This window comes from Vombatus ursinus, unplaced genomic scaffold (genome assembly GCF_900497805.2).
Source record: "Vombatus ursinus unplaced genomic scaffold, bare-nosed wombat genome assembly UNPS02007284.1, whole genome shotgun sequence".
Lineage (NCBI taxonomy): Eukaryota > Metazoa > Chordata > Mammalia > Diprotodontia > Vombatidae > Vombatus > Vombatus ursinus.
In genome coordinates this window covers 6567899-6582435 of record NW_020947062.1, presented here as the reverse complement: position 1 = coordinate 6582435, position 14537 = coordinate 6567899, and the positions used below count along the sequence as shown (strand labels likewise).

Here is a 14537-nt window from a genome sequence, read left to right as displayed (position 1 = left end):
TCTCATAGGGATTCATCACATTAATCCCTTTCTTTATGGCCAAACTACCCTAACTGCTATCCCTTAAACTTGATATTCCACTTACCCCTCCTCTGTGGATTGTACTTCTTCCTTAATAATACCTCGTTTCCTTCAGGGTTCAACTCAAGTTTCACCCTCTTTATGAAACCTTTCCTGATCCCCCTAGTTGATAGCACCCTCTCCCTCCTCAAATCATAGTCTATTTACTTACCTATATAAATGTTATATTCCTTTCCTTTTATCCTTCCCCAGGAGAATGAAATTCTTTGAGGACAGGAATTGCTTTTTCTATTGTCTTTCTTTCCCTAGGCCCTAGAACACTTGTTTTTCACTTAGAAGGTGCTTTGTGAACAGAACAGAATAGATTACAATCAGATGAACCACTATTTTTTTTTGTTTTGTTTTTGTTGTCCAGATAATTTATCTACGAGCATTTATTTCAATATCTGTCTATTACCGGGTACTGACCTAGGTTTTGGGAACCAGAGTAACTAAGTGTTGAGAGACTGCTCATCAATTAAACCTCAGTCACAGTTCATAGAAGTGTTAAGGTATGGAAATGCTGAGATTTAATGGTGAGGTTTGGCAAGGACTTCCTGCCTCTGCCTCCAGGATAAGCCCTCTGAATTCCAGTTCCCTCAGATACATTAATGCTAAAAACAAAACCAAACAACCAACCAAACAAAAAATCTCAGCGCCAAAAACAAAACTCAGAGACAAAAGCAAAAGCCAATAATAATTTCTTGTATTAGTACACAGATCAGACAAAGCACTCCCATACTCTAGGTACCTGTGGACTCCCTCATCAAAGTAGGAGCACAATTTTACCCCTAAAAAAAGTTTATTTCAGTTCATTGAGGTAATTATAGTGAAATAAGGTCATTGTTAAAAACTCCCACCTGCAATCTCCGGAATGGCAGCTGGTTCCAGCCGAGCTTGGGGCCCCAGAACAAGGATGCAAACTCATAGAAAGTAGGAACTCGTACAGAATGGCAGACCTGGAAGAAGCCCTTAGAGATCGGCTTCTCCAACCCTCTTCCTTTAATTGAGGAGACAGGTCTGAAAAGTGACTTGGTTTGCTGCAGGTTGGCCAGCCCATGATCAAGTCCTCTCTGTGTACCAAGGCGCGGAGCTGTCCCACCTCCATTCCACCTCTCCCTGCTGTCACTCAAGCTTAGAGCGAGCATCTCAGTGTAGGGTGAGGTTCTAAAGCCTTCGCCCGAGCTTCCTGGGCAGCTGCGGGAGCCGGCCCCGCCCCCGCCTCCGCCTCCGGCCCCGCCCCGACAGGTGTGCACAGATCTTAAAAGGACGGGGCTGCCTACCAGTGCCCAGGGTTTGTAAACTGGTCTTCCCCATGCCCCAGCCGGAGACCACAGGCTGGCTCTCAAGTTAGCTTATCCTGCTCACCTTCCCTAACAGCCATGGGCAACAGGATCACCCGGGGAAACTTCGAATGGGTTTACACTGAGCAGCCCCACACCCAGCGACGCAAGGAGATCTTGGGTAGGTACCTGGCGGGCCAAGGAGGGTGTCCCATGCTGGGCCAAGGTCCGGGGAGGAGAGGGAAGTAGGGGACAGATACGTCGAGTGGAATGTTCCACAGGTCCCCAGGGTAAAAAGCCTTGGTGGGGTCGGGGGATAGTAGTGGCAGGACGCTGGTGATGCCACCAAGAGATATTTGGTGGGTGGGCAGAGAGTTGGGTAGGTGAAGACCTAGAGCCTGGAGCGGTGTCCGGATGGGCCTGGATTGGGCAAGTTTTTACTGCGCGGTTTCGGTTGCTCATTTCTCTCAACCTCGGTTTCCCTATCTGTAAAATGAAAGGGTGGGACTAAATGAATTCTAGGGTCCCTTCTAACTAAGGATCCTTAACCGAAGTCTCTAGCTTGGACTTTGGTCCTTCATTCCTCCCTTACCATCGGCTGTAGAATCTCTCTGTCTCGCTGTCTCTCTCTCTCTACTCTGTCTCTGTCTCTCTGTCTCTGTGTGTGTGTGTGTCTCTGTCTCCCTCCCTCTCCTCCTCCTCCTCCTCCTCTCCCCTCTCCCCTCTCCTCTCTCTCTCTCTCTCTTCTCTTTCACCCCTCTCACCGTGGGACGGGACTGGATGGAAGGTGAGGGGAGCTAAAGGCAGAGTCCTGGTCATCCTTTCTCCTTTCCCTTCCCTTCCCCACCCCAACTGCTGAGCTGATACCGGCTGGCAGTCACTGGGTCGGTCATCCTTGTCCACCACCCTTTTCACTGAGCGGAGACAGCAACCAGGAGCCCTACTGTCTCCCTCCGGGTCTTTGGACCTTGGGGCACAGGAGGGTAGGGAAGGACAGGAGTGGCCTGGTCAGCTCCGATTTTCACCACCACCCAGGGCTTAGGAGCCAGGAATTAGCCAGTCCTGCCCAGGAGACTAGGGAAGTGACTAGTCATTCGTGTGTCCCAAGACAAGAGCTGTACCCCAGTGACTTTTTCTATTTCTATTCTCTTTGTCTCTTGTTGGGGTCAGGGGGAGGGTTTGGGGTCCGCTGTGGAGAGGTCTAGGTAGCATCTCTGTGCTTATTAGGATTTGAAGGTTAGGGCCCCTGACTCAGTGTGTTTTGTTAGGGCTATGGTGGAGGGTGGTGGCGTTGAATAGGCTGTGTGGGTTCAGGACAATGTTCTTATGTGTTTGTGTTTTTATGTGTGGGTGCATTTGAAAGGGCTGTGTGGGTCTGTCTCTGGTGTGTAGGGGTGGGAACAAGGCACCAGGTGGGTCTCCGTTTTTTAATAACAGTGTGTAGAGTGGTCTGGGGGAGCTATGTGTGTTTCTTTCCCCTGTCCCTTCTCTTCTTTGCCACCTTCCTGCCTCCTACTGCACCAAATTCACTCTGCTCTGTAAACACATGGTAGAACAATGACCAGAAATTGGCACGAATAGGAAAACTTAAAACACATCCTTATTATTTTAAAAAATTTTTTGAAAGGTTTTCATGGGTGTGTTTTCTTGGAGAGGGTAAGGAAGTACAGCCTCTAGGATATTTTTATCTCTAACATTTGAAGAAATTGTCTAGAGCTGACTTAAAGCCACACTTTGGGACCCTTTGTCTCCTCTGCTTGCCAATACAGTTAAAAGAAGAAATCTTTTCATAAGATGCCCAAGAATTGATATTTAGGTGATATGACGTGAGTTCTACTGCATGTGAATTTTGTGAAAACATTGTTTCTTTGTAACTGTTGCCTTCAAACAAAACCATAGAGTTTTATATTTAGAGTTCTTGGTAGTCTTTTGATCTCATTTTGTGTGTTTATTTTAATTATATAATAATGGTGCCTGATATATGGCTTTAAGGTTTATAAAATGCTTCCTCTTAGCAACTCTATGAGGTAGATGATAGGGCAGATATACTTATCTCCATCTTACAGAAGAAGAAACAGGGTTTCAGAAAAGTTCAATACTCTTTTACTCACAATTACGCATTTAGTAAGCATCAGAGGTAGGGTAAAGGTTTCCTGACTCCTACTCCAGTATTTCTAGGATACCACTTATAAGTCTTTTCAAGTTAAGTTTTTTTGCTAAATGAACAAAATCAATTTTCTTTCCCTTCCCCCATCAACCACTGAAAAAACAAAAACCTCTTGTAACAAATATGCAAAATCAAGCAAAACAAATTCCTGGATCGATCATATCCAGAACCACCTGTCTTATTCTGTATCCTGAATCTATTTACCTTTCTGTTAGAAGAGAGGTAGCCTGCTTCACCTTTGGTCCACTGGTGTCATGGTCGGTCATGATGTTGATCAGAATTCTTAAGTCTCTTGAAGTTTGTTTTTACAGTGTTTTTGTTATTATACAAATTGTTCTCACTTCATTCTCTATCATCTCTCATGTCTTCCCATGTTTCATTTAATTTGTCCCTTTCATCATTTCCGTTACATTCATCTATCATAATTTGTTCAGCCATTGCCCAGTTGATGGGGACCCCTTAGTTTCCAATTCTTTGCTACTACAGGAAGACCTGTTACAAATATTTTTGTACATATAAGTCGTTTCCCTCTTTCTTTGATCTCTTTGAGGTATAGGCCTAGTAGCAATTACTGGAAAGGGCAGCTAGATGGTGCTGTGGATAGAGTGCCAGGCCTGGAGTCAGGAAGACTCATCAGCCTCAGACACTTACTAGCAGTGTGACTCTGGGCAAGTCACTTAATCTTGTTTGCCTCAGTTTCCTCATCTGTAAAATGAAGAAGCTGCAGTACCTTTGCCAAGAGAACCCCAAATGGGGTCATGAAGAGTTGGAAACAACTAAACAACAAGAAGTATTCCTGGGACAAAGGTAGTTTAGTGACTCTTTGGGTATCGTTCCAAATTATTTTCCAGAATGGCTGTATCAACTCATAGCTCTGTTTTCCAGCAACCCCTTGAACATGTGTCATTTCCTTTCTTGTCAACTTTGTCAATCTGATGTGTGTAAGGTGGAACTGCATTTCTCTAATATTAGTGATTTAAAACATTTTTATATAACTATTGATAGCTTGGATTTTCTCCTTTATAAAGTGTTCATGTCTCTTTGTCATAAATTTATAATTTGAGGAATGGCTATCTTTAAGTACCAACTAAAATCTCACCCTTTACAAGAAGCCTTCCTCAGTCCCTCTTAATTCCAGTGCCTTCCCTTTGTTAATTATCTCCCATTTGCCCTGCACATAGCTTGCTTTTTATATATGTTTGCATGATGTCTCTCTAATTAGTTTATAAGTTCCTTGAGGGCGGAGATTGTCTTTTGACTCTTGCATCACCAGAGCCTAGTCCAGTGCGTGGCACATACTAGGTGCTTACTAAATGTTTGTTGATTGCTTCTTATACATTTTAATCAGTTCCGTGTATATCTTGGAAATAAGATCTTCACGAGTCAAAGTTGCTGCAAATATTTTTTTCATAGTTAACTGCTTCCCTTCCAATTTTAGCATTGGTTCATTTATGCAGGAACTTTTTAATTTTATGTAATCAAAATTATTGACTTTATTTTCTGTGGTTCTCTCTCCCCCTTGTTTGATTATGAACTCTTCCCCCACCTTTAGATTAAAAAGGTAATTTCTTCCTTTCACTTCTATTTTGTTTATGGTATCACCTTTTATGTCTAATTCACGTACCCTTTTGGAGCTTATCTGACACCATTTAAAAAGTAACACACATCTGTGTGCTGTGTTCCCTTCTCTACCAGACTGTGCTTTTCTCTTCCATTCCATTTATTTTTTTCACTTAGCAAAAGCAGTAAGCACTTAATATTTGTAAGACTCTGTGCTTCAGATGATAGAAAGATACATAAGATTAGGTTTCTGTTCTCATGAAGATCGCAGTCCAGTAAGGGAGACAAGATATCCTGAAATATAAAGCAAAAATAGAACAGTTGTGCAGAACATGGGCATGGACTATGTATTCTGAGAGTTCAGAGGAGAGATAGATGACTTCTGGCTGGGGGAACTAGAATGGAGGAGGAGGTATTTGAGCCATTCTGGAAGGATGGGAAGGATTTCAAGCATTTTAAGTATAGGGGATAGCATGAGCAAAGACATAGGAGAGCATGGGATGAGTTTGCAGGGTAGCTACTAGATTAATTTACCTGAAGTAGAGAGGATATGAAGGTAGAAAAGTGAAGCAAGCCTAGTTGAATCAGATTGTGGAGCCAGAGGGGGCTTCAATACTGGAATAAAGTATTTGTACTCAGGAGGCAGTAATCACTGGTAGGTTTTGAGGAGGGTGTGACATAGTCAACTGTATTTTAGGAATCTGGCTGTAGTAGTACGGGTAGGATAGATTTGGGAATGGGATAAGGAGAGACTTGAGGCAGGGAGGCTGGATAATAAACTATTATAATAATTCTGATGTTAGTTGATGAAAGCTTGACCTTGGGTGGTGGTAGGGAGAATAAAAGAGAGGCAGTGTAATGTGGTAGAACACTGGGTTGGAATTCTAGAGGTCCCTCGAGACTAGGGTTTTAATTGTAGCTTGGCCTCCAACTTGTGTTGGGTAAGTAATTTCCCTCTCTGAACTTCAGTTCCCTTATCCTTTATATGAGGACGCAAGTCTAGGCCAGTGTTCCCCAAACTTGATTGCACAGAGACCTGCTGTTCAGTATGAATTAAGTAGGATTTCCATGAGAACATTCAAATGCTGGCACTATTTTCTATCCTTAAATATGAAATTATGTAAGATTATGTCATGCCTAATATTAATTGACTCTATAATATTTGATGAAGTGATAGTACAGGAGGTAGTATTCTCCATACGAGCAAGGCTATAAATTGGCCAAATGGTATTAATTCAATTCAAAACATAATTTATTCGGCTTGGGTATTTGGGACTTTAAGGTGACTTTGGTTATTTGTTAGGGCAACCTTATATGGGAATATTTTTCTAATAATCATATCAAAAATACTTATGCAGGCCTTTTTTTTTTAATAAAAGAGGTTTATTTTCTTTCCATTTTTTGTTCCAGATTTTCCATTTTATTTTACACAGGTGATTCCATAACCATATAGCCTCCTAGGGGCAGTGAGGTGATACAGTGGATGGAGCACTGGACTTGGAATCAGGAAGACTCATCTTCCTGAGTAAAAATCTGGCCTCAGACACTTGCTAACAGTATGACCATGGAGCAAGTCATTTAACCCTGTTTGCCTTGTTTCCTCGTCTATAAAGTGAGCTGGAGAAGGAAATGACAAGCCACTATAGTATCTTTGCCAGGAAAACTCCAAATGGGATCACAAAGAGTCAGACATAACTGAACAGCAAAGTATCACCCCAGACCAGCATTTTGGGTACTATGAATGTAAAAAAATATTTTATGGCATAATTTGGAATGTTTGTGATGGAGATATAACTCCTAGAATATCTGAATGCAAGAGTTAGAAGAGATTGTAGAGATCTGGTCCCCAACCTCATCTTCTTTCCTTCTCCTGACATTTATTAAGCACTTGCCAGGGACTCAGAGGTAGTAAATAAAAGAGGTATTCAAATCCTTGTCTCATGATTCAAGTTCACTGATCTTTTGTCTGACCTAGAAAGTTAAAGGTGGTGCTGGACTGTGGAGGGCCTTGAATGTCAGGAAAAAAGTATAACAACTTATTTATTTTACAAATGAGGAAACTGAGGGCTAGAGATGAGACTCAAGTAATCTAAGGTAAATTAGTGATCTTAGATATCAGCAAATTAGTGGCAGAACTTAGGTTAGAATCCAGGTATTCTTTTTGCCTTCAGCCTTCTGCTTTTTCTTTCTCTGAAAGGATATTTCATCAAGGCCTCACATGTGGAGTGGTCCTTAATAAAGATAAAAATGTCTGGGAATCCAAAATAAGGGAAATACTTCAAAAAGCCCCTCGTTTCTTATCCTGTTTGGTATTTGTTGAGATTTGCAAGAGAATTCTGAGTCAGAGTGATGTCACATCATGGGCACGGAACAGAGAAGGAACAGCTGGCCCCTTCTATACTGCACAGGCTGTCTTCAGCACCCTAACAGGCTGAGTTCCAAGATTTCTTTTGGGAGTGCACCTTTTGGAACTTGGAACGCCTTTCCTTACAGAGACAATGTAAGAGGGAGGGCTGCTTCCAGACCAGCCTCAAAAGCCAACTTAAATTAAACACACACACAGACACACAGACACACAGACACACAGACACACACAGACACATACACACATACACACACACACACGAAATTGTGGCTGAACTAAAAAAAAAGATACAAAGCAATTCATCTACTATAGTAGTGACTAATTCAAACAAGAGGAAAAAATTGCATTGCTGACCTTGAAATTCAAGGATTTCCACAGTCTGGCTAGTAGACTGTAACCTCTGTGAGGGAACTGTTTTCCCTATGGCATAATTGAGCACAGTACTTAGCACACAGGAGGGCTTGATTTGTTGAACGGATGAATGATTCCACTCCAGTTCTCCAGATTTAACTTGTGCTGTGTTGGAAAGACCTGGAGCCAGAAGACCTAGGTTTGATTCTTGCATCTTCGTTAGTTGGGTATCTTTGAACAAATTATTCAACATCTCTGAGCCTATTTCTTCCTGTGATATGAGGGATTTGGATTAGATGATCCCGAAAGTCCCTTTGAGATCTAAACTCTGATCTTCTATGATTTCCCCATGGGTACTTTTAGAATCAGCCAAACTAAAATTACTCTATCAGCCACGCTTATTTTGCCCTCTCTTATCACTGCTTGTTTGTTCACGTGCCTTGGCAGTACTTGATGTGGACTGAAGTTTTCCCCCTTCCCTCAAGTCACCTTCCAAGAAGCCTTCCCAGACCATTACAAAATACTTCCTCCCCATCCTCCCCCCAAAGTGTCTTAAATTTCTTATCGTACTTCTTGATCTTTCTTTTGTACTTATTTCAGTGTCCCTTGTATCATAGTTATTTGTGTATCCCCACCCCATGGTGGTGGTGGGGGAGACCCTACTGGTGCTTTTAGATTAGAAACTCCCTAAAAACATTCCGTTCCTATCTTCCTGTCACATGGCAGCTATTTAATTAATGTTTGCTAAATCAAATTAAACATAATTTATTTTTGTCCTGGGTAGGAAAAGCAGATTTAATTAGATGAGCAAAGGTACATGAAGACTTTTGTGTGGATCATAGCATCATGAATTTAGAGTTGGAAAGGAACTGAGAGGCCGTCAAGTCCAACTTCCTTATTTTACAGATGAGGAAACTGAGGCACAGAGATTAAAGCTAGTAAGTGTTTGAGACTGGATTTGAACTCTCTTCTTCATGATTTGAGGTCCAGGACTCTACCAAACGTTTCACCTACCTGCCTAACAGAAAATCCCTTGAGGCTCAAGTGAAATAACTTGCCCAGGGTAATGCACCTACTAATTGTCAGAGGCACTTAGAGATTGATGAACCTTTTATTAAAAAACAAAAAAATATGAGTTTAGTTTTATTTCCAGACTTTAGATCTTTCTTTTCTTTGATGGAGATAACACCACTAGGACATCACTGACCACTTAGGACCAGGGTCAGGATAATTTTTTGGCTGTTGTTTCACAAATAGAATTGAGAGGGTTTTTGTTTTGTTTGGTTTTTTGAGGTGATAGCACAAAAGTTGGAAGATAAAAGGGGAAGGAGAAAAAGAGATTGAGGAGGATACACATGTACTCTAAATATGAGAAAGAAAGGAGAGAGAAACAAAAGTGTATCCCCTGATGTGGAATTATTTAAGTCAAGTCAGTAAGCATTTAAAAATTTTTTTCTTCTATATTTTTTATTAATTTTGTTAAATAGTTCCCAATTGCATACAAAAATTTTTTAACATTCATTTCTGAAAATTTTGAATATTTAATTCTCTCCCTCCCATCTTCCCCTCTCCTACTCATTGAGAAGTCAGGTAACATGATATGTATTGTACATGTGAAGTTATACAAAACATATTTCCATATTATCCATGTTGACAAGCATTTATTAAGTCCCTTTTACATACGATACTGAAAGCTGGGGATGCCAAGAAAGGCCAAAGACATTCTCTGTTCTCAAGATCTTCACAGTCTAATGGAGCCTATGAGCCTTGAGAAACTGAGGCAAAAACAGAAAAATAGAGGTGATCTATAAGAAGAATTAGATGAGATAGTTCGTGGCCCCATTGGGCCAGGATAGCTTGTTTGTTGACCAGAGAAACTAAGGGTCAGGTCGGGGTGGATCTGGAACATAAGGGTGTGAAGGGGAGTAATCTGAATTAATAGGTAGGACCCAGATTGTGAATAGCCTTAAATACCACGGTGAAGAGTTTTGTAATTTTATCCTGGAGGTGCTAGAGAACTCCTCCATCTTTTTGAGCATGGGAGTGACACAAGGCTTATGCCTTAGGTGTATCTTGGCAGCTATGTGGAGGATAGATTGAATCTGGAGACTAATTATGGGATTATTGCAATAGTCTAGGCCTTGCACCAGGAAAAATGGCTGCATGAATGAGGAAGAGGGATTGGAAGCAACAGATGTTGTGGAGGTGTCAGGGTTGACTCTGAAGTTACAAAATGAGTTACTGAAAGATGGTAGCCTCAACAGAAAAAGGGAAGTTTGGAAGAAGGAAAGTTTGGAAGGATAGGACAATGTGTTCTGCTTTGGGAATGTTGAATTTGAGATGCTCATGAGACATCCAAATAGAGCTGTCCAGAAGTTGGTGCAAGATGAAACACTAGTATTCAGGATAGAGATCAGATTTCTTTCTCCTTAGTTTTGGGAAAAGCTGAGTAATAGATATGTTTTAGAGGGGAGTATTTTTCCAGAACAGGTTAGACCAAATAGCTTCTGAGTTCTTTTCTAGCCAAAAATTAAAGTGATTCTGACTGTGGGAATGAGTAAGAAAAGGAGAAGGTACCATGAAATCAACAATAGATCCAAACTTTTTTGCTTATAATTCAGCAATACAGAGAACTATATTCCTGCTGCAACATGACTAAAATGATCTTAGTTCTGCCTAATCAGTATGGAGTGGAGTTCAGGCTGGGGAAAAAGTCAATTCCTCTATTGGTACCCTAAAGATTGAACCTTAGGCTTTGGCGGCTAGGAGGTGCCCTAGAGAAATCCCTGCTTAGGAAATTGCTTTAGGACAGGAACATTCCATTACTTACTGGTTCTATGCTTTGGGAAAGAGTGAGAAGCTGGAGAGAAACTGTTAAGTGTTGGGGATGACTGTGAACTTTCATGACTTCAATGAAGCTTCCACATGGTTATTCACAGTGATTCTGAGTTTTGGTTTGCCTATGAATGTCTGTCTTCAGCTGTGTGTAAAGGGGTAGACTGTTAAATGTAGTGGGTGACCCTAGCCTTTAGAAACTTGGCCTCACTAAAATCCAATTCACTCTCAAGTCAAGACAGCACCCTCATGATGTCAACAGCAGCAGGACTGTTATTGTGGGTAGGTAGTGACTTAGAAGGATATATTCTTTACAGGGGGAAGAATGGGGAGAAGAGGCAGCAGAGTTCCAAGCCTGATACTGGGTTGGCTCTGGTGAGGACCCTTTCTGGTCCTCTCCTCTTTTGTGTGAGGCATGATAACTATTCAGTTACCTCCCTCCCTAGCAGGTTTATTGTGATGAAGGAACTCTTGTCTGCCCGTAAGTGCTGTGGAAATGGGAGTCATTATAGTTGGTGATAAAAGGATTTTGCTTTGCTTTGCACACTTTCCTTTGCAGTGGTTGCTTGGCTAATCATCTAGTTTCTATTCTCCATTCTAAGAATAGACAAAGAAAGGAAGAAAAGGAGTGAGCAATTATTTAGCACCTACTATGTGCCAGGCACTGTATTAAGGGCTCTTACAAATATCATCTCATTTGATTCTCAGAACAACTCTGTGAGGTAGGTGTTATTATCCCCCCCCCCCCCAAAAGGAGTAGAGATGAATATTACTTTTTTCTTTCAGGCAGTTGGAGTTAAGTGACTTGCCCAGGGTCACACAGCTAGTAAGTGTCAAGTGTTTGGTCTGAGACCAGATTTGAGCTCAGGTCCTCCTGACTTCAGGGCTGGTGCTCTATCCACTGTACTACCTAGCAGCCCCTGAGATGAATATTTTTTATCCTGGCCTTGGGTACAGGAGACTTCAGTTCTGTGCTTGGTTCTGTCACTGACTGACTCCTCTGTATGACTCTGGGTTAATCAATCTATCAATTAACAAGCATATATTAAATGTCTATTATATGCCAGGCACAGTACTAGGCATTGGGGATACAAAAAAGAGGAACAATCCCTACCCTTATATTTTAATGGAGGAAAGAACATACCCATATATGTAAAACATACAAGGTAACCTTGGGAAATAATGGCTGGTGGGGGATGGGGGAGAGATGGGAGAAGAAGACCAGGAATGTAAAACAGCACAGGAATTGAATCTTGAATGAGACCAGGAATGCCAAGAGGCAGGGGTGGGACAGAAGGACATCCTAGGTATGGAGGATAGCCCATGCAAAGGTGTAGAGATGGAAGATAGATTGACATGTGTGGGGAAAGCCAATTCAACTGGACCACAGTGTGCATGAAAAAGAATGGTATACAAAAAATATGGAAAATTAGGATGGAATCAAGTCATAAAGAGCTCTAAATGCTGAGCAGAGGAGTGTATGTATGTATGTATCTATCTCTGTGTGTATGTATGTATATATATATATATTTGATCTTAGAGGTAATGAGAGTTATTGGAATTTATTGAATTGTGTGTGAGGGGGTGAGGTAGGAGGCAACGGGGTGACTTGATCAGCACTTTTCTTTAAGAAAATCACTTTGGTTGCTGTGTGGAAAATGAATGGAGTGGAGAGAAACTTGAGGCAGAGAGACAATTTAGGAGGCTAATGCAATTGTCCAATTTGATAAGAGGCTGAATTAGGCTTGGTGACTATGAGGAGAAGAGGAAGAGAGACATGAGAGATGGTGGAGGTAGAAAAGATAGGATTTGCAACTGACTGGTTATGTTGGGTAGGTGAAGAGTTAAAGATTAAATGGAGGTTGTGAACCAAGGTGACTGAAAGGATGGCGGTACCCTTAGCAGTAAAAGGGAAGTTTATAAGAAGGGTGGGTTTTAGGGGAAAGGTGATGAGTTTTGTAATTGGACATGTTGAGTTGGAGATGCCTCTGGGACATCCAGTTCAAAATGTCCAAGAGGCAATTGATGATCTAGGGCTGCATATATAGATCTCTTTTCCTCTCTGATCTTCAGTTACTCTATCTGTAAAACAAGAGGCTTAGTATTGTAGTACAATGGAAAGAGAACTGGCACAGGTTAAAGTTCCAGCGGTGGGGAACTTAAGGGGTGCTTAAGGTAGAGATAGTCAAAGGGCCTCACTTGAGGACCTAGAGGGTCACATGTGGCCTTGAGGCTGCAGGTTCCTCATCCCTGGGTTAAACCGTATTACCTCTAAGGATATATTGGTCTAGTGTTTAGTGGTTTAAATATTCTTACCAAAATTTTGGTTTCAATGATTCACTTGCAAAGCAAACCTTTTCTTTATGTATCATATAAGGCTAAACTTCAGCCCAGCCTGTCCCAATGATCTGAGTTAGACAGCTCCAAATGAAAGAGCTGTATAGAACTAACAGCTTCTAGTTCCAAAGAGGCCAAGATGAAACTCAGTAAATTCTAGTTGCTCCCTATCACCTCCAGGATCAGATATAAAGCGCTCTGTTTGGCATTCAAAGTCCTTCATAATCTGCAGCCCCAACTTTCCAGTCTTCTTACACCTTGCCCCACCTCCCAGTAACAATTGCCCTACCCCGTCCCTCTGCCAGCTGGGCTCCTGGCTGTTCCTCTCTCCCAACTTGGGGATTTTCATTTCCACTGGCTGGGATACCATGCTTGGAATACTTCCTTCTTCATCTCTGCTTCCTAGCTTCTTTGGAGTCCCAGCTATAATCCTCCCTTTTACAGGCAGCCTTTTCCAATCCCTCTTAATTCTAGTGACTTCCTTTATTGTTTATTTCTAACTCATCCTGTATATAGCTTGTTTGTCTATGGTTGTTTGCATGTTGTCTCTTCCGTCAGAAAGTGAGCTCCTCTGGATCAGGGTCTATCTTTTGCCTTTATCTGTATCCTCAGCACTTAACACAGTGTCTGGCACACTGTTTATTGGCTAACTGATTGACTCTGGGGTCAGAGGTCTTTGTATCCAATCCTGGCTCTGTCACTCACTAGCTGTGTGACTTTGAGAAAGTTATTTAACTTCTATGGACCTCAGTTTCCTTATTTGTAAAGTGAAAAGGTTGGATTAGATGATTGTAGTCATTCTTTCCTTATCTCTCTCTATGATTTTCACTGATCTCTTAAGTCCCCTCTATTTCTAATGTGGTTCCATGATTATAACAAAGATAGTGAGTGGCTAGCCTTGAAGTCAGGAAGACCTCAGGTCAAGCCCTGTCTTTGACATATACTGCATATGTGACCCCAGACAAGTCATTTAATCTTTAAATGGCCCAGGAAATTCTAATAAAATGCTATAGATCCATTGCCAATGTGCATTAGTGGAGGAAATTTCCACACAGGGAGTTCACTCATTGATGAGACTCACAGGTCTGGACTTTGAAAAAAACAAAAAAACAAAAAACTTTCTAAAGTTCAGGAAATGGCAAATCACTCCAGTGTTAAGAAAAACCCACAAGGGGTCACGAAGAATTGGAAATGACTGAAATGATTCCACAATGACAAAAAGTTCCTTCCATTTTAATGATCTAGACTTCTCTGATACTAAGATCTTCTCTAGCTCTCAAGTTCTATGGTTCCATAAGAGAATATGTTACTATAAAGTTTGAATCATAAATTGGTTTGTTTGATGCCTGGGCTGCTACTGGGGACACTTCCCTCTGGCTGTTATAGTGGATACCTTATCATGCCTGTCAAGCATAATAAGGAAGGAAAATGAGAAAGCAAGTCTATTTTGTGGCTTCTGCCAAAGCTGAATGATTTTTTGATTTTTTTTTCCTTTTAAAAAAATTCCATGCCTGGAATCAAGGATTATTGGAGTTTGGTAGGATTTTAGGATTACAGAATAGAATATTCACAACAGAAT

The 14537-nt window shown here is 41.4% G+C and overlaps 1 protein-coding gene across 2 annotated transcripts in view; it reads left to right on the top strand.

Moving 5' to 3' along the window:
* The first annotated feature begins 1338 nt into the window (after positions 1-1338).
* DEGS2 (delta 4-desaturase, sphingolipid 2) overlaps positions 1339-14537 on the top strand; it is a 64150-nt gene continuing 50951 nt past the window's right edge. Inside the window, exon 1 of one of the 2 annotated variants that reach the window (XM_027849339.1) lies at positions 1339-1524. In XM_027849339.1, the coding sequence (XP_027705140.1) occupies positions 1443-1524 (82 nt within the window). In that variant the 5' untranslated portion in view covers positions 1339-1442. The remainder of the gene's footprint in view (positions 1525-14537) is intronic. The other variant, XR_003568009.1, reaches the window with a different exon arrangement.